The following is a 23,177-nucleotide window of genomic DNA, read 5'->3' as shown; positions in this document are numbered from 1 at the left end:
CAGCAACGATGGTGGTGGCTTGACCATTTCTGAGAACATCCTAATCTCGTGTGTGTGTGTGTGTGTGTGTGTGTGTGTGTGTGTGTGTGTGTGTGTGTGTCCTTGTGATATGCACCCATCTACCACTTGGCACAGGGGGTCTCATTGAACCTGGAGCTAAGCTGATGACCATCAAGCTCCAGAAATTCTCCCCCTTTTCCCCTACCCCACCCCACTACACATTATACAATGTTAAGGTTATAGGCGTGATTGTGGCCATGTCTAGCTTTTTTGGTATATTCTGAGGGGGATTTGAACTCAGTTCCTCATGCTTGTTAGCACTGAGCCTCATCTTCAATCTCTGATCTTCCTTTTGCAAAAGAAGCTAAACTTTAGGACAGTAGTGTGGTTTCTGGAAAGTCAGTCAGAAAGAATCCCTTACACCAAAAGCTGTGCTCACAGTCCCTATTCTCAATTTACCCTGAATGCCAGGCTGCAGGTCCATAACAGCAACAGGAAGGGTGTTAGACCCACCAAAGGGGAACAGCATGAGGGACACTTGTCAGGAGCTGACAGCACACTGGCAGAGTCAGCCAAGTGCTGCAGCTGTTGGCATGGAATTCGCCCACAGCAGTGACAATGGCCAAAGGTCTTACATGCAACCTTGTGATTACATCCAGGGCTCTCCAACTTTGGACAAGAGAGCCCGTGTCCCAGGCCATGTGGCAATAGTGGCTATGTACTTCTGAGTGACAACTGTCACAACCAATTCGGCAAGGACGTTAGTGACAACATGAAAAAAGTAAAATCTTGTTAAAACAACAACAACAAATCAAACCTACCCTTATTAACTTTCTCACCTCTTCTCCAATTCCCAGATGGAGTTTTTAACATAGTAAATTCAAGGTATTGGGTAAATCCATACATGGATTCTAGTGTAGGTAGATGTGCAAAAAATTGGTATGCTTTTACTTAAAGCAGGAAGCATGATCTTTAAGATTATAAGTGAACACAGCATGTCCCATGATTTCTGTCATTACAAGACAAAAACTAACGTCTTCATAAGCACGCATTTGGCTGGTGGTAGAGGAAACAATAGTCTACATATGACATCTTCCCACAGAACTCACTAAAAGCCAATGAGGTAATGGTGATGTTGCCAAACAAAGAAAGAATTAGTAAAGCAAACTCAAATTTTCAAGATCAGGGTGCCTACCCTGAAAACTAAATAGAATTTGGAGAGTTTTTATCTAGACAAGAAGCAAAGAAACCATCTAATCAATGAAGATATTTTTCAAAATGCTCTCTCCTGTGTGAAGAATATGGCCAGCTCTGCTTGTGGAAATCTCTTACGTTTCTGTTGGAATGCAGTGTGTTCAAATTCTCAGTTAATATGCAAGAGTATGGACTGTGCCTTGGGAACTTACAAGTTCTCCCAGCTGAAAACATACTTTCCCCTCCAGGACTGCTATCAGTACCCAGAAACTATACACAGAATGAGACCTTAGTGAGCTTGCTGTGTGTGTGTGTGTGTGTGTGTGTGTGTGTGTGTGTGTGTGTGTGTGTGCGTGCGTGTGCGCGCGCGCGCGCACGCCATGTGTACATTCATTGGGGTTCATGTGTAGAGAACTTAGAGGAGGATACTGGGTGCTCTGTCATTTACAATCTTCTTCTCTTGTATGGTGGTTGAATGAAAATGCCCCCCTTAGGTTCATATATTTAAATGTTGGGCTCCCAGGTGGTGAACAGTTTAGGAAGCATTAGGAGGTGTGGCCTTGTGGAGGAGGTATGTCATAGGGGTGGGTTTTGGGGTTTCAAAAGCACATGCCAGGCTCAATCTCCTCTCTCCTCTTCTCTCTTCTCTCCTTTCCTCTCTTCTCTCTCTCCCTCCTCTTTCTTGCTCTCTCTGTCTCTGTCTGTCTGTCTGTCTGTCTCTCTCTCTTTTTCTGTACGTGTGTGTTTCTGTCTTTCCCTTCATCCCTCCATATTTTGCAGTAGATGTAAGCTCTTGGCTATTGGCTATTGTTCCAGGCCTATCTCTTCCTTCCTGCTACCATGCTTTCCACCATGATGATAACTGACTAACCCTCTGAATTGTGAGCAAACACCATGATTAAATGTTTCTTTTTTTTCCTTTAAGTTGCCATAGTCATAGTGTCTCTTCACAGTGGTAGAAAAGTGACTCAGATACCTTGAGGCAGGGTCTCTCGCTGAACTTGGAGCTAGTCTGGTGCCCAGGAAGATCCAGGGATCCTCCCGTTCCCACTTTCCACAGCACAGGGGTTACAGTTATGTGAGATTATGTCTTGCTTTTTAGGTGGATACCGGAGATCTGAACTTAACTCATTCTCACACACCAAGCGCTCTTCCCAACTGAGCCATCTCCCCATCCCTGTCACTACCATTCAGGTAATGACACTTGTGTGGTATTTTCAGTGAGGTGTGGTGAGAAGAGAGTTCCTTGGGTAAAGAGGAAATGACATATTTTCTGTAAAAATACAAAAATCAATAAAAACATCAAGTGAAAGTTGTATTTCCAAGGAATGGCAATTCTGGGCAAGGTTTTTGTTATGAGAGTTTCCCACCAACTGCCTACTCAACAAAGTCTAGATGCCATGGTGTGGACTCAGCAGAGCTTTCCAGGTTCCTAATGCCAGTGAGGGTCACAGAGTTTCTGGACCTAGCTTGAAGTGCCTCTGGACACTGAGTACACCTATGTGATTTGGCCATTTTAAATGAATTTATGGAGGACATGTCACAGGAGGAAATGAAAATATGGGGAGGAAAATGATACCTTCAAAGAAACTCATAAACATGACTATCTGGTTTTGTGCCAATAGGAACTTCATTTTCTTTGGATAGTTCTGATTTTTTTTTTAATTTTAAAAATTTTCTCTACATTAGTCTTTTTTTTTACAATTTTAAACAGAAATTGTGAGAGCAAATATATTTCCTTCATTTTTTTTTTTTTTTGTTTTGTTTTGTTTTGTTTTTCGAGACAGGGTTTCTCTGTGTAGCTTTGCGCCTTTCCTGGATCTCGCGCTGTAGCCCAGGCTGGCCTCGAACTCACAGAGATCCGCCTGGCTCTGCCTCCCGAGTGCTGGGATTAAAGGCGTGCGCCACCACCGCCCGGCGTATTTCCTTCATTTTTGATCTTAGGTTGAAAATATATTTAGTGTTTATTATTAAGTAGCTCTTCACAGTGGCTCATATGCAGAAGGCTTTCAGCTTGAGAAATGTTTATTTCCATCTTAGAGAAAGTTCTTATCATGGAAGCATTTTTAATATTTTTAAAAGCTTTTTACAATTTATTGAGAATGTTATAAGGGACTTCTCTTTGTGTTTATGTGGCTTATTACATTATATTAATTAAAATGCATAATTGAATTGATATATTATTTCAACTGATTTTGAAATAGTGAAGTAACTTTACATTCCCAAGGTGCATGCCAGCCAGTCATGGTGCATTAGCATAGTTTATATTCCAGGAGTCTTGTCAATAATTATTGTAGAGATACTTTACAACTATGTTCATATGGGATATTCATATGGTGTTTTCTGTTAATGCTTTGTGGGGCTCTGGGATTAGAGGTAGGGAGTCCTTACAAAGTGAACTGAGAACTATATGTTTCTCTCCAGTGTTCTAAATTCATTTATGAGAACAATATGATGGCTCAATGAGGTTTATTACTGCATGCCATGGATAATATACAGGTAAAGTCATAATGGGCTGCAGTTTTCCTTACCTAAGGATTTTTCACTTGTTCAGGAGCATGGCAGCAACATTGGCTCTCAAGATGAACCTTTTGGCAGATGGCATCAGAGTGAAAGAAATATATGCAGGAGGTAGAATTTCCTCAGCCAGACAGGAAACCAGTCAGAACTCAAATGGCCAGATAGGAAATGGGACCAAGGTCACATGATCAGACTGGAAGCCAGACAGAGACCACAAGGCTAGACAGAAACCAGCCAGATCACACAACCAGACTGAAAGCTAGATGGTGCTCATGTGCTGCAGGAATTCAGAGATCACATGGTTAGACAGGAAGTGAGACAAAGATCACATGATCAGAAAGACACCAGGTAGAGATGTTTTGGCTGCACAGGAAGCCAGTCAGAGATCAAATGGCATAGTGGTAAACACACAGAAGAACACATTTGAAGTCCCAGAAGCCGGACAGAGCTCACAAGGTCCAAGAAGATGCAAACAGAGGACATCTAGCCAAAGAGGAAGCCAGGCAGAGTTCATAAGACCAACAGAAACCCAGACTGAACTTACACACGTAGACAGGAAATGAGACAGACAAGGAGAAAACCCAATAATAACCATTCCTAAATCCTATCTTTTAGAAGGAATCATCAATCACGTCATAATATCGTCACAGCAAGACCAAGCCTTTGATACATGGCCTTTGGGAGACAAACTTGAATTATATCCAAACTACAGTTTTCAGATCGCCCCAAATTCCAACGTTCAATCACTTTGATAAATAGCAACACCTTCAAAAAACTAAATCCATGCATAACTGTAGACAAATTTCTAAATGGTCTTATTAAATAAAAAACACAGAGCCAAATATAGGGGTGAAAGCCTTAGAGAGATCAGGGAAATAGGGAAAGCCACCAGCCAACCTTACCTCACCAACTCTGCAGCTTCCAAATGTGATTTACTTCCTGTCTACCCACGCCTTTATATGCCTTGCTTTTCTGCCCTTTCATTGGCTCTTAGACCAGCTACCTCACTTCCTCGTCACTGTCTGTCTGTACAGACTTCCGGGTCTCTATGGTTGGTACTGGGATTAAAGGCATGTGTCACCACACTTGGCTCTGTTCCCTAGTATGACCTTGAACACATAGACACCTTGCCTGCTAAGTGATGGGATTAAGGGTGTGTGCTGCCTGACTTTGTTTACTTAAAATGGCTGGCCTTTTCCCCCTGATCTCCAGGCAAGATTTATTTATCAAAGTACAAATAAAATATCACCACATTTCAGCACAAATAAAATATCACCACACACAACATTCACATAAAAAACAGGCGACGAGCCAAATAAAAGAACACATAAAGAAAAGTGAGTCAAAAGAAACCTTCAGAAGTAACATGACCTGGACAGCATCAGTACCCCTATGGGAGAACCTGGAAGAGGAGTTCCACTCTTAAAGGATCTGAGAACTGCAGAACTCAAAATGCCAATTTCAGAATGGGGAAAGGAAAGGAGATGGTTCTGTTGGGCTAAAGATGATGAATGGGAGAGTTTTGTAGTGAGAAGAGAGGGGAGCAAAGAAGGCAGGCTTCAGTGAGCCTTAGAAACTGCCCTATCAGGTACATTTTGTCAACGAGGTCTCACATTGAAAAGAAACTTCTCTTGGTGGTGATAGGCAGGATAGGTAGTTGAAGAAATTCCAAAGGAAGGATGGAGTCTTCCTTGGAAATGACAAAATTAAAAACACTTAGTTCATTTAAAAATAAGCACAGTAATTCACATAGAAAGTTAAAATTTAATAGTTCTAGGTGACTTGTTCATCCATTTTATATATGACTTGACAAACAAAGTGCCTGGGAGAGTCTTACCCCATAGTACTTGTGAAGTAAATTATTTAAAATTAATCATTGGATGACTATAAATATATTTAGGGAATATTGCAAACACTATGTGGATAATGACTATACTCTTCTCTCTCTCTCTCTCTCTCTCTCTCTCTCTCTCTCTCTCTCTCTCTCTCTCTCTGTGTGTGTGTGTGTGTGTGTGTGTGTGTGTATGTGTGTGTTCGGTAGATTTATGGTAGGGTCTCATGTAGCCCAGGCTTGCCTCAAACTCACTTTGTAGCCACAAATGACATAGAATTCATGATCCCAAATGTCCCCATGTCCTAATTGCTGGGATCGTGGGCATTGTTCCACACCACTCAGTCCAGAACTCAGAATTTCTACTGAGTGTTGGAAAGGAATTAGCTATGGCTCTTAGAATGCTCATTAGAGAATATTTATCTAAATTGTATGGGTTAAAATGGCTATTTTATGTCCACGATCATGAAAATATTTTTCAAACATACAGGACATTTTAAACATAGAAAAAATAAACACATATATTTATATCTGTCATGTACTTGCTTTTTCAAGTTGGTCCTTTAATTATACACAATTAAATAATCCAGAGCTGAACAATTAAATTGTGGAGCTCAGGAGTCTTCATTCTCAAAGCTCCATGGTTGATCCATGTGGAAACTATGATTTGGCATTGGTTACTTCAAGTACAGGATCATTATTTACCTACTGTCATGAGTCAGCTAATTCCCAGACTCAGGCTGGTAAGGGAACCTCTTACTTGTGTACCCCATTACTGCTGATCCTCAGGGAAAGGACCCCACACTGGAATAAGAATCTAAATTTAAATACTAAATCTATTTAAATATTTAAATCTAAATTTAAATTTAAATCAGAAAGACACTGATTTTTGTAGATGTAACCAACGGTCTTATTAAATAAGAAATATAGAGTCGATTCAGAGAAGAAAGCCAAGAGGTCAGAGCTAAGAGCCTCACCCTTCCTGATTCAGGGATCCTCTTTAGCCAAGAGAGCTCTCCGAAAAGGGAACCTACTTTCTGTGTGTATGTCTTTATAGTTTTTTTGTTTTGTCTTTTCATTTGTTGTAAACCCAAACATGTGACTGCCTCGTCACTGCCTGTATGTACCGCCCTCCAGGTCCTTAAAGGCATGCGCCACCGCCGCCACGCACTTGCTATGGCTCTAATAGCTCTGACCCCCAGACAACTTTATTTATTAACATACAATTAAAATCACATTTCAGTACAAGTAAAATACCACCACAGATTTTAGCAATTCTTTTTTAAAATTCTGGAGATGGGAGAGACAGCTCAGGTGACCAAGTGCTTCTTCGCAAGCGCCAGGTTCCATCTGGAGAAACTGCATGAAGAGGCTGGGTGGAGTGAGGCACGCTTATGATCTCAACCCTGAGCCGACAGGGACAGGAGTATACCTGGGCTGGAATGCTGGCCCGCCTAGTTCAACTGTGGAGTTCCAGACTATAGAGAGACCCTCTTTCAAAAATATAAATCAGTGATGGAGCCTGACAAGTGGCATCTATGGTTGACCTCTGACCTCTGTCCTACACGCATACACATACACATGCAGCCACGTGAGCGGCAAACACATGCATGCACACATAGTCCTGTAAACACACACACACACACACACACACACACACACAGAGTATTTATGAAATAGCTCATCATTCTGCTCATGCTTCCAGGAAAAAACCTCTCTCTACCTGTCTACAGTGTTTTCCACATGCCAGGAGTTGGCACAGCCCTGCGTAAGCAGTCAGTTTGGGGAGTGACCATTTATTCCCAGTGTAGATACAATGACTTTTCCCTAAGTTCCTGGCATTAGTGGAAAAGGCTACCTGGTACTCACTAGGTGCTCACTCTACTTCAAAAATAAATTACATATGCAGCAGCTTCTGCGACATACGAATGTCATGGACTGGAAAATGCCAGTGAAGAACATGTATCATAACACTTGCTTACATTCAAGTGTTTGGTGATTCCACTCTCTATCCTCTTGTTCACCTGCTGAAAACACTCATCCGAGAAGAGACGCTTCCACACTGGTGTGAAACTGACACGTCTTTTCCTTTCTGTTCTACAGTGCCTGACAGTTGTCAGCCTGGTGTGTTTTTATGCTGTCCTTCCTCCTCCTCCTCCTCCAAAAGGCATTTCTGAGGAAGTGCTTCCCTCTGAACGACCAGACTTCCCCATGGCAGTCTCTAAGGGGTGCGTGAGAGATAAAATTCTGGTCTGTTCACAGGAAGCCATGGCAGATGCCAAGACCCTGCTCAGCCCGGGAGGGCCTGCGCACTGCTGTTCCTGGCAGCGCTGATGCCCGGAGTGGGAGGAAACAGACCGGCTCTGGCCTTCCTGGCTCCATTTCATATCGTATCAGCTTGGGCTTTTTTTTTTTTTCTCCTCTACTGGTTTAAGTTCATTTCACTCAGACTTCAAACTGTTCCTTGGATCTTTGGTGCATGTAAAGTATGTCACCGGTTTAACTTAGAGCACTTCTATTGCAAATGTTATCTAGATGTCACAGTTGTAGAACCTGGGCTTGGGGTTTGCTGAAAAATAATACAGGAGTTATTAACAAAATAGTGTTTTACTCTGTAAATGTTAGATGTTATAGTAGCATTTATTTCTAACATGAAGCGATGGACATTTTGTGTTTATAATGCTTCATCAAAAATACACTTTTAAGATCTGGGGAGGTGGCTGAGTCAATGGTTAAGAGCACTTACTGCTCTTGCAGAGGACCCAGGTTCAGTTTGCAGCACTCATATAACTCCAGATCTAGGGAATCCACTGCCTTGTTCTGGTTTCTGTAGATACCTGCACACACCTGGCACCCCTCCCATGCAACACACACACACACACACACACACACACACACACACACACACACACAAGAAGTCTTTCAAAATATACTCTTAGGAAAATTTGCTCATTTGAATTTAGTAATCATTTTTTGTTGTGTTTTAGTAAAAGTGAGAAAAGCTGTTCCCAACTTACAGAGGAGACAGCCTGTTCAGCATGTCTTTAGTTAACTAAGTTGGAATACAAATTTTATTTGGAAGAGTAATTTGTCTCTCCAAAGTAAGAAAGAGATAAATGAATCAACAATTTAAACATTCCTTGTAAAGTATTCAAACTGCTTGGTATTAAAGAAGGTAATAATCTGAATGTCAGGTACTCATTAAGGGCAGAGGGACATATAGTGATATTTACTCCAATCTCTGTTTAGAACACTATTGTTTCCAGTTTGTTACTAACACTATTTCCTACAGATATGGCTATTTTAAAATCTATATCTGTATCATTAATAGTATTTGGTATAAGAAATAGGATTTGGTATATGTGTAAACAGAAAGGTGTTTTCTTCTTATGTTTGGGTGTTGTTAAATCTGTCTCCTCATTTACTAAGAAATTTTGGGTTTATTGCTTTTTTGTTTTTTTCCCGAGACAGGGTTTCTCTGTGTAGCTTTGTGCCTTTCCTCTGTAGACCAGGCTGGCCTCGAACTCACAGAGATCTGCCTGCCTCTGCCTCCCAAGTGCTGGGATTAAAGGCGTGTGCCACCACCGCCCAGTGGGTTTATTTCTTATATCTGTTTAGTCTGTTCTGATGCATTTCTCTTCCGTATCACTCCTCAGTCCTTTTTCACTCAGGTCTAGCATTTCTTAGCCTTCTCTGTCTGTCCTGGTGCTGATGTAGCTGTCTACTGGTGATTTACTGAGCACTGCAATAATCAGCATCTCTGCTTGTGTACTTGCAGCTCCTTCTCCAGGTTCTAGCCAACTTTTGTACTTTAGTTGTTTCATCTTTCCATTTAAAAAATATAACTTAAGGGAGGACGTCAACTGCTGAGACCATAGCTTAGAGCATGATTTGATACAACTTAACAGAGTCTCATCATGTGGGAAACATAGGAAATAATTTGTTTTTAAAATGGGATGCAAGGGACCAGTGAGATACCTCAGTCAGGAAAACACTAGCCACACAAAACTGAAGGCCTGCGTTCAGTCCCCAGAGCCTACTATGGAAAGGGGAAACAGCTCTTCAAAGTTGTCCTCCAACCTCTATACATGCGCGATGTGTGTGTACACATTTACACACTCACACTTTCTCGTGCACAAAGGAATGATGGTAGAGTGGCACCCTGGGAACTTCCTTCACAGGCTCCTCTGCTAATACTCAAGCCTGTCATATGAAAACAGGGCCTCTTTCCCAGGGTCCTGTGAAGGACTGTCAAATGCTTCTTCTGAGGGTTGTGGAAACACTAACACCCTCTGCCTCAGAAATACCAGATAGGAACTCAGGAAGAAAGAAAACATAGTGATGTGCTTGTGTACAATTTAAAGGTACACAGATGCTCTGAACCTACAAGGCTAGCCGTGAGATCCATGGGCTCTGTGTCAGAACTCCTGTAAAATGCTGATTATTCATTTTACTTCCCCATTAACACTGTTCTGATTCACATGTTCTCTTGGTCTTGACTTTGGAGTAAGAATTTTTAGGATTCAATGACTCAGCATTGCTTCATGCTATTCTCAAAGTCCTGGCATTCACATAGGGCGGAAATACAGAGCTCCTTATGCTAGAAGGAGATTAGGAGATTAATCTGTCCTATCTCATGGGTCTGGATTGAGATTCCAGTGACCAGGGATGGAGGGAAAGTTCCCTTTTAGAACAGAGATCACAGAACAGGGCAAGGCAGGCCATTTGGTGCTAGTGTGATTCCTCAGTTACTATAACAAAATGAGACTTGAAATACAACCTAATGTCCATGGAAGCTCCCTAATATTATTAAAGCTTATATTTCCATGGATTTTTAAACTTTCTGAAATGAATGTAATAGTTTATAGTTCTTACATTCTCGTTGACTTTGTGTGTATTTCATTCCATTGAAAAGGACAGTAAAATTTTTAAAAAATTGTACTTTTATTTAGACATTGTATTATGGAAAATATTCTTAAAGTCATCAATGATTTCTGTACTTAAAGAATGAAAAAGTAAGAAAATACTGTAAAATACGGATGTGGATTAGAGATAGACTTGTGATGGTTTTAAGTCTGGTAAACCTTGCTGCTCTTTCCATTTATGTACACGCCCCATATGTCACTCTCTTTTGCTACATATTAGATTTAAGGAGAATTATCTTGCTTTACCACCATAAAAATCACAAATGAAACAGAATCGGAAAGGAAATCATTTTAAAGGAAATACAAAGGACCAAAATTAGTATATTATAGGGCATATACATTTTTATACTTTTTTAAACTAGATTATTTTTGTCCACTTAAATAATCATACATAAAATATTTATTGTTTTTGTTTGTTTGTTTTTTCGAGACAGGGTTTCTCTGTGTACTTTTGGTGCCTGTCCTGGATCTCACTCTGTAGACCAGGCTAGCCTCGAACTCACAGAGATCTGCCTGCCTTGGCCTCCAGATTTTGGGATTAAAGGCGTGTACCACCACCACCCAGCTTCATGCATAAAATATTTAATAACTTCCTGTCTTCTTTGTCCCTAGTCCATCCTCTACATTCATCTTAAGCTCTATTTCACTCATCCATTTATCAGTTGATATGGAGTTAGCTCATGTCATATTTTGGTTATTGGGAATAATGTTGGTATAGGTCCCATGGTAAAACACTGGGCAGTATTCTGAGGAACACTAGGCTGTTTTCCCTAGTGGGTGCACATTTTACTTTCCACAGAGGAGTCTGTGCTGCTGTTTCTGTACTGCTCACCATCTCTTGCTGTGGGTTGTGTTTTTCTTGTAGCCCTCCCAGAAGTTTACAGGCACAGCTCACTCTGGTCTTAATGTGAAGGTCGCTAATGTGCATGTCCAGCCAGTATTGCCATATAGCAAAGGCTGGCTTCAAAGTTGCCTTCTGGCTCTAGCTGGTTGGTCTCAAACTGATGATCTCCCTGTGTCTGTCTTCCAAATTCCAAGATTACAAGCAACTGCCACAGCAACTTGTTTTGAAAAGCTCTGTTCAAGGTTTGCTGAAAGTAATGCAACAAATATATCTTATATCTTGTTTTGAATTTATTATGTCTACAATGTAATTCATAAAATGTCCTACAACTGGGTTATTGCTCTAACCTTTATGTTCTCAACTGTTCAAAATAATATGCATTCATTAAAATTAATACAATCATTGAGTTGACTTTATAAGATAAATTTTCCTTTATCTGAAGTCATTTGTTGATATGAGGGTGACAGGTCAAAACTAGAGATAAGGATAACCCACTTTAACACAGAGCTATTCAATGGCTAGAAGTAGGACTTAGAAACCCATTGATTGAAGATCTGCTTTCATGTAAGTCACACATCAAAATCTGGGACATAGATAATAAATGTATTTTAAGAATATAAACAAAATATTGTATTTTAAACTATTAGGCAGGTAGAAATGCAACATTTAGAAGTAGAGAAACACCATGACTTCAATTAGGGTCTTCATGCAATTGGCTTTTGCAGTACTATCTTCTATTGGCTTTGGGATTAAAGCATCTTATTTATAAATTATTTAAAAAATACTTCACTACCTGGAAGTTTGAATAGAATTCCCATTCTCCAATTCTTTTTGACATTTTCAAAATTAAAATAAAAATAAGTCATTCTTTTCTAGAAAGGGACCACTACATAGCACCCAGTGCACACTCACGATGGACACTACTCAAGGTCCTATCTACCTTGGCCATCTCTTAAATGGCAACTTAGAACTTCCTGGAACATACAGAACTGAAGACCCTGGGAGACTGTCTGAACTCATCTCTGGCAGGAGAGCCATCCGTTACCTCCTGTGGCTGAAGTAACTCACCGGGTCACAGAGGAGGTTGCCATTTCTAGTCCCTGCAGGGTGACAGTCACAAGGCTTGCAGACATCGAGAGCAGAAGGATCTGCACCAACAGGTCGGTAAAAGTAATTCTGGCACGACTCACAGTTTCTCCCTGTGTCGGGATAGGTTATCCATTATGACTCATAATTCATTACAATCGGCTACATAATTCAAGATTAAAGACTGTATTCCTTTGAGGAAATTCTATAATTTTCGGGACGTCCATTTTAATGCACCTTTCATCTCTACCTGCCAATTTAGTGATCCGGAGCATATGAAATGGTGAACCTGTTCCAAATGGTGCTTTACCCCATTAAACGCCCATCTGTTATACCATGCCATACTTCCGAGAAGTTTTGCTTTATAAGGGAGCATGCATTTTAAAAGAATGCATTTCTAAACTTAAAATTGCATTCCTATGGCCAGGTACTTATTCCTAAAGCAGAATGTAAGCAACTGCTACACATGTGGCGATGACATCTACATCAGTGGGAGGAAGTGGGAATGCTGTATTACAAAGGTTTGTAGAGAGTCATGGAGCTAACGTAGTCCTAAGGCCCTTGCTGTGCATGCAAGAGGACTTGAATCTGATACCTGGTACAGACAAAAACAGCCAGGCACAGGGGGCGGCACACACCAATTACCCAGTGACAGATGGGTCCCTGGTGCTCACTGACCAGCCAGGCCAGCCAAACGAATGAGTTCCAGGCAAAGAGAGATAAGGTGGAGGGTGACTGAAGAAGACAGTTGATGGTAACCTCTGGCCTCCACATGTATACACATGGTCAACACACATATACAGGTGGTTACACAGATGCACACAAAAATTATAAAGATGTATTTTTCAGAAGTAAACTATGAAAAATGGAGAATGCTCTTAATATGATGGATTGTTATGCAGTTAACAATTTTTAATGCTTCTGTTAGTTATTTTTTACTTCAAGTATCAGAATAAGGAAATTAACTATATTTATACATACCAGATAAATCTTGTGTTAAGTATTAGAAGAGCCTTATATATTCAGTGTGCAGCATAGTTCCTACGGATTTCAGTTTATTAAGCAGACTTTCCTCTTGCCATTTTATGGATAAGAACCTAACTTCTTAGTCCATTATATTTGTATTATATTTCACAAACACTGATGCCACCTGCTTCTGCATTTAATTAATTAATTAATACTGCTTTTCAGAAAACAGTGATTTTAATAACTGCTAGAAACTTCTTATATAATAGAACCTACAGAGAATATTAATCACCTTCTGTATTTATAACCTATTTTTTACAGTGTGTGTGTGTATATGTGTGTGTGTGTGTGTGTGTGTGTGTGTGTGTGTGAGAGAGAGAGAGAGAGAGAGAGAGAGAGAGAGAGAGAGAGAGAGAGAGAGAGAGACATGGACATGTGTGCACCATTATATGACTCAAAGGGCAGGCTGTAGGACCCTTTCCTCTCCTTCTACCATGTAGGTTGGAAGATCCAGCTCAGGGGTTAAGGCTCTCTAGTGAGCTCCTTTTCCTATGAGACATCTTGTTGGTCCATATATTTATATCTTAAAAAGATTATTGGTTTCTGTGTAAAGCCTGAGTAAATGTAACATGCCCATGTGTGAAACCAGATACAAGGAAGACAGGAATGTAAGTCACACAAGTGACTTACTGTGAGGATGTATTCAAACTGAGCTAGGCTAAACTATCAAAGTCAGTAGTTCAGCCAATGGTGTGAACCCTTCCGGAGGAACACTTTCCTGCAAACGTACAATGAAGGACTGTTTCTGAATGGAGAAGGTTTGATGAAACAGCTTTTGTCTTTAAACTTAACAAAGTGAAAGCTCATTCCCAAATAGGATAACTGTGTCATAATTTAAAATATCATGCATCTAGAGACAGGCACCCATGGCCCCACAGGCTGAGCCAGTCATTCTGGATTCAGGATTACCTGTTGTGTGATGCTGGCAGTCGTCACAGACTCCTCCACTGCCTCTGCTGTGCTCCAGAGGAAATGGGTCCACAGAAGCATCATAATGGCAGCTTCTGGCATGGCTGTTGCACAGACAAGGCTTACAGTTGAATGCATGAACATCATCGCCACTGTGGAAAGGCTTGTCATTATAAAGAGGCAAGCAGCGATCACACTGCAACGATAAAATGTCAGAAGAAATACAACGCCATGTCTTTTTGATTCAGGTACCCATCACTGTCAGGAAATGTAAATTAAAACTTATAAGTTAAGAACTTCTGGCCAGGCGGTGGTGGCGCACGCCTTTAATCCCAGCACTCGGGAGGCAGAGCCAGGCGGATCTCTGTGAGTTCGAGGCCAGCCTGGGCTACCAAGTGAGTTTCAGGAGAGGCGCAAAGCTACACAGAGAAACCCTGTCTCAAAAAACCAAAAAAAAAAAAAAAAAAAAAAAAAAAGAACTTCTGACTAGTTTGTCTTTTAAACTATTTTATAAATCATAAAAAAAGGCATGGCTTAGGATTCTTCTACAACCTTTAAAGTTATGTTGAAATATTAAAATCTCCCTACTCTGAGCTCTAAGAGTAAAGGAAATCACAAACAGTAAAATTAATATTAACTTATCCCCCTACAGTCTCAAACTCTGCAGTGAATTGAGAAATGAATTGATCTCACTCTTTGTAAAGAATCTCATCAACGGTACTTTGAAGAGTGTTTGATGGCCTTCATCTCACCTAAGCTTTGGTATGCTGACACAATCCTTCCCTTTGCTGTACTGTGGTAGATCACCATGTTCATTCTGTTTCTTGAACACCTGTGTTGTGAAGTATTGTCTAAGCTGGTCACTAACAAAGAGGTAACACTACACCTACTTGCCTGCCTGAGAAAGGAAATGGGATCGGTTACTGGTCCTGTATACATAGTTTAGATGGCAACTCAAGCACTGAAGACACATCAGCTGTGCATGCCAAGTAAGGAAGTAAAAAATCAGTATCATTGATGATTTAGGACCAATAAATCCAAATATTTGCAAAATACAATTTCTCCTTGAATTTGTACAGAGTTCAGCAATTTCTTCCTTTATATTTTTTAAAAAAATAAATAAGAATTCTCTTTTCCATTGTGTTCCTATTTCACAGTATACTGAACATTTTAACATGAAGCAAAGTCTGGGTTTCTCTTCTACTTAACTGAGGAGGAAGAAAACAAACAGAGAAGAAAATATGAAGGCTACATAAACATCAGGCTGCAATGTCCAGATGCAGGGGACTGGAGCTATAGTCATTCATAAAGAATGCACCCCTGGATTTCAGTCAGTTTTCAGGGTTCTCTAATACTCTTATAGTGATGAAATTCCTTTTTAGCTATAACTACTTCTATGTCGTGAGCTGGAGTAGCTGGCCACTTTCTTTTTCCCACTGTTCTCTAGAGATGGTCATGCTATATCCCCATCCTTTGTCCTATAGTGACACCTGTGTCATATTCCTGTCCTGCATTGCAGCCTTGGCTCCCTTACAACCCTCCCTTAGCATAGATATATGCTAGATATCTATTTTTATATGGCCTACACTGTCTACATAGTAAGAGAAGAAAGGTAGTTGCTAAGGTGATTGCTGAAAATTCACATTTGACTCTGATACCAGTGTCCAAATAAATCTCTTCTTGGACATGTTTAGGGAACACTCAATAGCAGGCTAATGTTTGCACACAGTGTTCATGGTCAGCTATGATGATATCAGCCTCAAAGGCACTTGCAGCTAGAAAACAAACCCTTTTAGCCAAACAAAGACACAACTAACCAATGCTAGCTACAGGTCTTTGGCCACCTGAGATTTTGAGACAGAGTCTTGCCTAGTAACCCAGATTAGCAATGAACTCACTATGAAATCCAAACTGGCCTTGAACTCACAGTAATCCTCCTGCCTCAGTTTTCCAAGTGCTGAAATTATAGGCAGGCACCATGACACATTAGCAAGAAAGAAAGAAAAAAGAAGGAAGGAAGGAAGGAAGGAAGGAGAGAGAGAGAGAGAGAGAGAGAGAAAGAGAGAGAGAGAGAGAGAGAGAGAGAGAGAGAGAGAGAGAGAGAGAGAAGTTAAATGTTCCCTAGCTGGCAATAATCATACACCAAACAAACATTTCAAAATAAATGTTGGAGTTAGTTGCAGGCTAGATGTCAGAAAGTATAATTATTGTTGCTTATGACTGCAAAATAAAAGGCCACCGTAATGTGTGGTATGTGCTCTCAATATATGCTAAACTTCAGGTAGGCATTTAAAGTGAATTTCCTCCCATCAGTATACAAGTGGATGAATATACTGTGGCTTATGGACACAGTGGGATTGTATTCAGCTATACAAGGAATGGAATCACGCCATTTCCAGGGACATGGTGGAACTCCTGCTAATTGAAATAAATCAGCACAGAGCAACAAAACGGCATATCCATGATGACACGTGGAAGCCACACAGGTGATGAAGCAGCACAGAGGTCACCGAAGCTGTGGTGTGCCAGGAGGAGACTTGAGGTTAACTAGGTAATGAACACAGGAGTGAGTGCAGTTTAACCAGAGGAAAGACTTCTGGTGTTCTGAAGCACTTCTGTGCAACTATAGTTGGCAATTAACTGTAAAAAAAAAAAAAAAAAAAAAAAAAAAAAAACTTCAAGTAGCCACCTGAAAGGACCTTACTATTCTCCATGTAAAGAAATCACAGGCATTAGAGATCATGAAAATAACAAGAATGTAGTTGGAAGTTTTTCTGTGTCCTGCCTGGTCCTGCAACCACTCAGACCCAAAGTAAACACACAGAGGCTTATATTAATAAAAACTGTATGGCCATTAGCTCAGGCTTATTAATGACTAGCTCTTACACTTAAATTAACCCATAATTCTTATCTATGTTTAGCCACATGGCTTGGTACCTTTTTTCAGTTCTGCCTTGTCATCTTGCTTCCTCTGTGTCCGGCTGGCAACTCCTGACTGTCCTTCCTCTTCCCAGAAATCTCATCTGCTTGCCCCGCCTATACTTCCTGCCTGTCTACTGGCCAATCAGTGTTTTATTTATCAACCAATCAGAGAAACACATATTCACAGCATATAGAACAACATCCCACAGCACAAGAATCCCTGTGTAATCATTACACACTATGCCCCTGTGCTAAACTATCATGCTGCATACCATAACTCATACATATGCTCACTGTATGGTAATAAAAACAGTTTACAAACACAATGGGAACCTGATTGACCCTCAAAGAATAAGGCCTACTAATGTTCTTTATCATTATGGCATTGGCCATAGAGAATTATACAAGTTAGGAGACACCATCAATGCTTCTGAATGAAGTTAGCTCTTAAATCTACTTTATGCCTGTAAATTCTGGTTTCTTCATCTCTAAAGGGAAGATAAGTTACTTTTACCACTAACCAAAGTGGTTTAGAATGGGGATAATACTTAAGTAATGTCCAAAATTAGTCCTAGAATGTAACAATTCAGAATCAGAGGTTATAGGATGGAGGATATGGGAAAGAGGTATGGGAGGGGAAGACATCGAGGAGGAGGCAAAAGACAAAGAGATTAGAAGAGAGAAGGTTTGAAAGGAGGAAGAGGAGAAGAAGGGAAGGACAGGAGGAGAAGGAGAAGAAAAAACAAAGGAAGGAGAAAATGAGGTGAGGGAGAGGAGAAAACAGCCAACAGAGAATGGATGGCTCCAACAGAATACATAACACAATGTTATGGAAATATGGTCATTGACCCTTGAGGATTCTGCAAACTGCAAGGTACTGGCCCATGATTTACTCAGACCATGTGGTCTACAGAATAGAGTAAAAAGTAAAATATGAGGGAGCATTATTTCTGGGTCATTTTCATCATGTATATCTAAACCAGCAGAAACTTTATAGACCTCTACTTCTAGGAGCCATCAGATGCCAATGGGATGCAACCGTCTCAAGTGGCTGTGGATCTAGGGGAGAGGCACTCTACTTGAATAAAATTAAGAACAGAAGAAAACTCAACTTCTGGTTCCTGGGATTTGAATGAAAAAAAAAAAATGAACTTCCAGAGTCACCTTGTCCAGGTCCAACACCCATATAACCATGCTCATGTCTTCATCCATGCAACCATGCTCATGTCTATACTTGTGAACCTCTGCTGCATTGTAAAAACTTAAGGAAAGGCAAAATTTTACTGCATGAAAACAATCTCAAGCTTACTTTCTATTAAAATTTGGTTTTCTTTGTTGCTGTTTTGTTTTGCTTTACTTCAAAAGAAATCTTATTGAAAGAATTTTCTCACCCTAAGGTGATGTTTCAAATCGTACTTTCTTCATAGAAGTTGGTGGAGAACAGTAAGGATGCAGGCATGTGGCCTTGTCACACTGGTCACATGTGCAGTTTGTGTTCCACAAAGTAACCGCAGGCTGAATGTGGGGAGGCACTTGCTAGAGTTGGAGGAGCAGAGCCAGCAAAAGAAGGCCTCTGATGTCCATGGAAACAACACTGTTTTTTCCTTTCGCTTTTGATCCAGATTCTTTTTTTTTCCTCATTTGATATTTTGTCCTCATTTTCAACCTACAAGCCACTACCACAAAGCCTTGTGATAAGACTGAATTAAATACCGCATCAATGCTCCCAAAACACAATCCTGGCTTCCTTGATGTTTTCAATTAAAGAGGAATTTTGCTACAGACTTTTGGAATGGTTTTGATCCTGGTCATGACTTGTTATTGGAACAGCTAGGCTTCCTTTGACACACAGCTTTAAAACGTAGGCAAAATGGGTAACATTATGTTTCCTGATGAAGATAAACACAGTTATCAGTTTGGGCATTTTAACACTGAAAATACCATAGTCATAGGAATTCATCAAGATAATTAATTAGTACAAATCTACCTCTAGGATAGCTATTTACTTCACCATCAGAGCAACACATGAGCCTGATTCTGCACTTAGAAACTTCTGTGTTGAATTGCTTCAAATTCATAGGAAAGAACTGACATCTTGAGATGTGTTTATTATACTGAAAAGAATGAAATATTTTCAATGCCCAAAAGTAAGCATACATCTCAACTTAAACATAATGCAAATACATACAGATACAGATGTGAATTCATCATATGGCTTAGATTTTAAAATCAAGTAGCATGTAGAATATAATCCTATTTTCTAGATAAAGGGGGTTTCATTGCTGTATATAGCCAACTTGAAGAAGACACAAGGAGACATTACAGGTTTACCCACAGTATAAATAATATCAAGTCTGAAAGTAGTTCTACACACTACTTGTTGGGATTGTCTATGGGTGGCACGCAAAAGTGGCTTTTGTATGTGGTGATATTTTATTTGTGCTCTAACAAATAAAACTTATCTGGGGATCAGAGGACAGAGCCAGCCACTAGATTAGACATAGAGGCCAGACAGTAGTGGCACACATGTCTTTAATCCTATCACTCAGGAGGCAGTGATCGGTCTAGATCTCTGTGAGTTCTAGGCCACACTGGGAACAGAGCCAGGTGTGGTGGCACACACCTTTAATTCCAGCACTTGAGATCTCATATCTTTGCTTGGGAAGGACACATGCCTTTAATCACAGGAAGCAATGGCAGGAAGCAGAAAGGTATATAAGGCTCGAGGACCAGGAACTAGAGGCTTTTAAGCAGTTCAGCTGAGATACTTTCCAGGTGAGGACTCAGATGCTTTCAGCCTGAGAAAAGAGGATCAGCTGAAGTGTAGGTGAGGTGAGGTTGGCTGTGGCTTGTTATATCCCTCTGATCTTTCACTTTTGTCCCAATATGTGGCTCCAGGTTTTTTTTATTAATAAGACCTTCTAAGATTTGTGTTACATTTGTATTTTATGGCTAGTTTTTCTCCACGGTGTATATTTATTGCAATATATTACAGTGTTTTTGATAGTTGATGTCTTCTTGGGGAAGGATAGTCAGTTTTCTTTAAGGGTGAGGTTCCAGGTATGTGGGTCATCTCCACATCCAAAAAGATAAATTGAACTTTGTGGGTTATGGGAGGGATGGCATGAAGTTGGGAAGGGGTGAAGAGGTATGGGTGGATCTGGGAGCAGTTAGGAAGGAATGGGAGATGAAGATTCTCAAAAAACATTGTAAAGACTTCTCAGAGAATTATTTGAAAATATATTAAAAATCAGATGACATATACATATTTTATTTTCAAAACCTTTATGAGAAATAAAATACAACTACATGTATAGCTACAAGAAAAGTACAGAGACTTTGCATTGTTTGAACCTAATACCTAAGAAAATTAAAATGTTCCCATTTTAAATAACATGCACATGAGTGGCAGAGGATGACACATTTTTTTTTCTTTTTAAGGACATGTAGGATAAGAGCCCTAATCAGGTACTGGTGAACATGATATGATGCTCTTTGAAAGTTTCATACATGCAATCACTGTAGCTTGGTCACATCCACCTCCTCACCTCAGCTCCCATCCTCCAACATACCTCAACTTCACGTCTTCACCTTCTCTTTTCTTTTATAACCTACATATACAATGTGAGAGCTGGGAGGATGGAGAGGAGGGTTGTGGAAAGTTGACTTTGAACATGACATAGCTGTTGAATACATAAACTCACTGCAGGTGTGATTCCCTGCCCAAGACCTACACAAAAGCTGGAGAGTTAAAAATTGCAGCATGAGGTGGGGAGAGACTCCTGATGTCCCACACATCACTAAGGAGCTAAAGGCATTTGATGGCTGATGGAACAGAGAGGATCACTTTCTTTGAATGGTGAAGGGACACTGATGATTTTCTCATACCCATGTGTATAAGGACAAGCACTAATTGGACCCAGTGGATTATAAAAAATGATAAGGATATAATTTTTTTCAAAGCAATGTTACAGAAATACAGATTTTGAGAAACAACTACCTACATTTTTATTTTAAAACATACCCAACTGAAAGACTTGGCAACATCTGTTTCAGTCTCCTATCTTATGGATACTATTAACCATTTATATTATATACTAAAAGAGAGGGGTGAGTTTGATGTTTATACTTTGATTTGAATGTTTTACAGAACTGTTAATGGTTGACCTCATATGTACACTTGGTCATTCTACTCAGCTAAGAAGGGAAAACAATAGCATGGTGATGGAAATAGTAATTAATGAGGGCTTTGTGAGTGGGTTTTTGAATTGCCTTCTATTTTTTTTTCTAGCAATGATTTTACCATTTTGTATTGAGAAATCATTCTGCCATCTCCTGAAGAACATGGTTTACTCCTCTTTTCACATCCTCCAGTGGCTCATTTGTGAGTTTTAGTTGTGTTTCAGCCTAGTCTATAACAGCCTGGTTCTTCTCAAGATGTTTCTGGATATTCAAATTGCAAGCTTAAAGGATGGCTCCATCACAGTCAAGGATCTCAATGGCTCATCAGTTCAGGACTCTTGCCCAGTTTTCTCTCAGGTTATGGCTTTTCCAAAACTTTGAATTTTAAATGTTCTCTTCAGATTCTGGGGAACTCATTTATTAGATTTCTCTTCTGCAAGTATTTTCTCCTTGTCAGTGGCTTTTCCTTCGTTCTCTTCTGCAGATGAGAAGGTTTGACGTGAGGCTCAGTTTATTGTATCTTCTTTTTTTAATCATATCTTTGTTATTATGTCTATCTAAAGAGCCATAATCATACTTAAGATCACAAAGATTTTCTTCCAGGTAACCTTCTGAGATTAATTTTACATTGAAGGACAGGGCTCATTTTGAGTCAATGTTTGTAGAGTATAAAACTGTGTCACATGTATTTAATTTTAGAGTGAGATATCCATTTATTCTCATGCCATTTGTTGACAATATTTCCTGTCTTCCACTCTATCACCTTTACTAATATGTCAAAGATAAGTAGACAGTGCTGTGGGTCTGCCTTTGTGGTCTGCATTCTTTTCCATTGATCCGTTTCTGTATTTTGTAGCTGATATCACATTGTCTTGCAGTAGATTATAATAATAACTATTATAGTTCCAATTTTCTTCTCCTTTAACATAGTGTGGGTTATTCTGGGTCGTCAGACACTCCATGGAAACTTTAGAATAGACTTGCAATACTTGTTGGTGTTCTAAGTGAAATTTCATTGAGTCTATAGAGTAAAACTGACACCCTAATGGTATTGAGTCTATCTATGGAACAGAAACATCTCTTATTCAGTCTCTGATGTCTGTCATCAGAAATGAGTTTTCATCATATAGATCTTGAACCAGTTTTGTCAGATTTATACATAAATACTACTTCTCACTAAGTGCTAATATATAATGTTTTTGTTCTAATTCAAATCCCTCTTTATTGTTGCTGGAATATAGTAATGTGATAGATCTAATTCATTTCATCCCTGTGTCTACACTCACCTGCAGTCTACACTATGGTTCAATAATTCCCAGAGCTGTTTTGTTTATTTTTATAGATTGTCTACATGGATGATCATGTCAGTTGTATACAAGAACAGCTTCATTTCTTCTTTGCAAATCTGTACATCTTTTCTTATCTTTTATTTTTAAAAGTGATTTAGCTTCATTTTATGTTTGAGTGTTTTGCCTGCATGTATGTATATGTACAAGAGCAGCAAATGCTCTTAACTGCCCAATCAGCTCTCCAGTCCTCCTGTGTGTGTGTGTGTGTGTGTGTGTGTGTGTGTGTGTGTGTGTGTGTGTGTGTTTTATTTAATAGATTTTTTTGTTACTGTTTTTTAAATATGGAATGCTTTACAAAATTGTGCCATCCTTACAGAAGGGCCATGTTAATCTCTGTATTGTTCCACTTTTAGAACTACTTTTCTAATACAAGGACTAGTAAGTGGAGC

The 23,177-nt window shown here is 39.8% G+C and overlaps 1 protein-coding gene and 1 pseudogene across 1 annotated transcript in view; both read right to left on the bottom strand.

Annotated features, from left to right (window-relative positions):
* The window catches only part of Ush2a (usherin), a 706,426-nt gene that overhangs the window by 568,140 nt on the left and 115,109 nt on the right, over positions 1-23,177 (bottom strand). The window contains exons 9-10 of the mRNA XM_052737975.1: positions 14,336-14,531; positions 12,383-12,513 (exon numbers count right to left, since the gene is read on the bottom strand). Coding sequence (XP_052593935.1) covers positions 12,383-12,513; positions 14,336-14,531 — 327 coding nt within the window. The remainder of the gene's footprint in view (positions 1-12,382; positions 12,514-14,335; positions 14,532-23,177) is intronic.
* LOC128110246 (uncharacterized) lies at positions 23,064-23,161 on the bottom strand (annotated as a pseudogene).

The sequence above is a fragment of the Peromyscus californicus genome, unplaced genomic scaffold (genome assembly GCF_007827085.1).
Source record: "Peromyscus californicus insignis strain IS unplaced genomic scaffold, ASM782708v3 Scaffold_14__1_contigs__length_90479793_seg_2, whole genome shotgun sequence".
Classification (NCBI taxonomy): Eukaryota; Metazoa; Chordata; class Mammalia; order Rodentia; family Cricetidae; genus Peromyscus; species Peromyscus californicus.
Note: the sequence above shows the minus strand (reverse complement) of the source record. Positions and strands in the feature narration are given on the sequence as shown.